The sequence below is a fragment of the Ctenocephalides felis genome, unplaced genomic scaffold (assembly GCF_003426905.1).
Source record: "Ctenocephalides felis isolate EL2017-DRISC unplaced genomic scaffold, ASM342690v1 CF-g0.4_SCAFFOLD_00209, whole genome shotgun sequence".
Classification (NCBI taxonomy): Eukaryota; Metazoa; Arthropoda; class Insecta; order Siphonaptera; family Pulicidae; genus Ctenocephalides; species Ctenocephalides felis.
Genome location: NW_020536363.1, coordinates 8,141 through 10,040, shown reverse-complemented (window position 1 = coordinate 10,040; position 1,900 = coordinate 8,141). Strand labels below are relative to the sequence as shown.

Below are 1,900 nucleotides of genomic sequence, written 5' to 3'. Positions count from 1 at the left end.
AAAAAATATTAATTTAATATATTCTACCCTTCAAAATAATTCCTATCCACTACAACTTTTACGCTCAGTAATAAATAATAGATTACCTTTTCTTCGTAATAAATTCCGTACATCTTCCTTATTTACCTCCCAATCACAACAAAATAGTATCATTTCACAAACCCTTAATCCTATTTCTGAAAATTCACTATCTCTCAATTCCTTCATCTCATTACCGTATATTGACTGCCTTTTTCACTCCTGGAAAAAACTTTTTTCATCCGTAGGTCTGAAGCTAGTGTGTTCGACTGGACACACTCTCACAGACATATACACTAATTTAAAAAATCCTACCCCTATTTGCCGCACGTCAAACGTCGTATATGTCATTGATTGTAATGATTGTTCAAGTTGTTATGCTGGAGAAACTTCACAATTTCTCTCAAAACGAATGCGCCAACACGAACTTAATAGTTTAAACAGGAAACAAAATAAAACCATGATCACCGAACATGTCTCCAACTTTAAACATTCTTTTAATTTCACCAATCTAAGAGTTATCCATCGAGAAGCCAACACTTTACGCAGAAAGTTCGCTGAGAGTATTTTCATACAAATATTACCTGCCATTAACAAACGATTTGATTCGGCTTCATTTTGCAATATCTACCGCGATGCTTCCAATAATTTTTTCAATATGCGCAATACATCCTAACACTTCTTTTATGTATATATATGTATGTATGTGTATATATGTGTATGTGTATATATATATATATATGTGTGTGTGTATATGTGTGTATGTGTATATATATGCATATATGTATTTATTTATTTATTTATTTATTATACGCCAATCAGCTATATACAGTTAATTATATAGTAATGTAACACATACAAACACACATACGGGCACCTATACATACACTCGTACATACATACGTCCGCACATGCACTTATATGTAGACTCAAACACACTAGTAATGCTAACAAATTCTAATAAGTATTATTTCTTTTGACAATGTTGATAAATGTATTATGTGATGAATCAAAAAAGTTTAGTTTTGAGCACTGTTCATTGACCACCATTGCTACTCTGTTCATTGGACCGTTCAATATATAGTTTTTCGTCGTTTTTGAAGTCTGCACAATACGGTTTGTTCTTAATCCTTGTCTCGAGCATATCAAATTAATTTTTGCTAGAATCTCAGGAGAATCAATTGAGCCATTTACTGTCTTATGAAAAAAAATAAGATCAGTAATTTGTTGTCGTTTGCTTAGGTTAATATCCTCGCATTTCAGTAAAAAAATTTCGCTTTCATGTGCACTTATTCTTTTTGATTGCGCAAAGTGCTTAAGGTATTTTTCAAATTTCCTTTGTTAAGTTTGTTGCTTGATAATTCAGTGTGAGGTGCCCAAACTATGGAGTTATATTCTAGAAAAGGCCTGACGAGTGTGGAGTACAGAATGCATAGTGTGTCTATGCTGTGGAAATCTCGACCACTCCTGATGATGAAGCTAAGTGTTCTTAGGGCTTGAAGAGAAATTTTGTTAATATTCTGTGAGAAGTTTAATTTAGTGTCAAAAATAACTCCAAGATCTTTTATAGAAGTCACTGAATTTATTTTTTGGTTTTCTAAATGGTGATCTTGTTGAATTGAATTATGGGATCGAGATAGTATCATTACTGCGCATTTTTTAGCATTTAACTTGAGTTTATTACTTATACACCAGTTGTTCAATTGCGCAATGTCTTGTTGTAACGATAATCTATCATCATCACAATTTATAGTTTTATAGATTTTTGGTGTTGATATTTATGGACAAGGCTGGGTGATGAGCGTCCTCATGAGTTAAAGCATGAGAACGCTCTACAGTTGCGTGTATATTACTGAAGCACAAGTCAAGCGTTTTTCCACTA

General features: G+C 32.7%; 1 protein-coding gene across 1 annotated transcript; it reads right to left on the bottom strand.

Moving 5' to 3' along the window:
• Positions 1 to 1,307: 1,307 nt before the first annotated feature.
• Positions 1,308 to 1,664, bottom strand: LOC113385211. Its single transcript, XM_026623074.1, has one exon. It carries the CDS (start codon positions 1,662 to 1,664, stop codon positions 1,308 to 1,310), a length of 357 nt encoding a protein of 118 aa, XP_026478859.1.
• Between the last annotated feature and the right edge of the window lie 236 nt (positions 1,665 to 1,900).

Coding starts and splice junctions, on each gene's coding strand:
- LOC113385211 (XM_026623074.1), bottom strand. CDS start 1,664: ATGATACTATCTCGATCCCATAATTCAATTCAACAAGATCACCATTTA.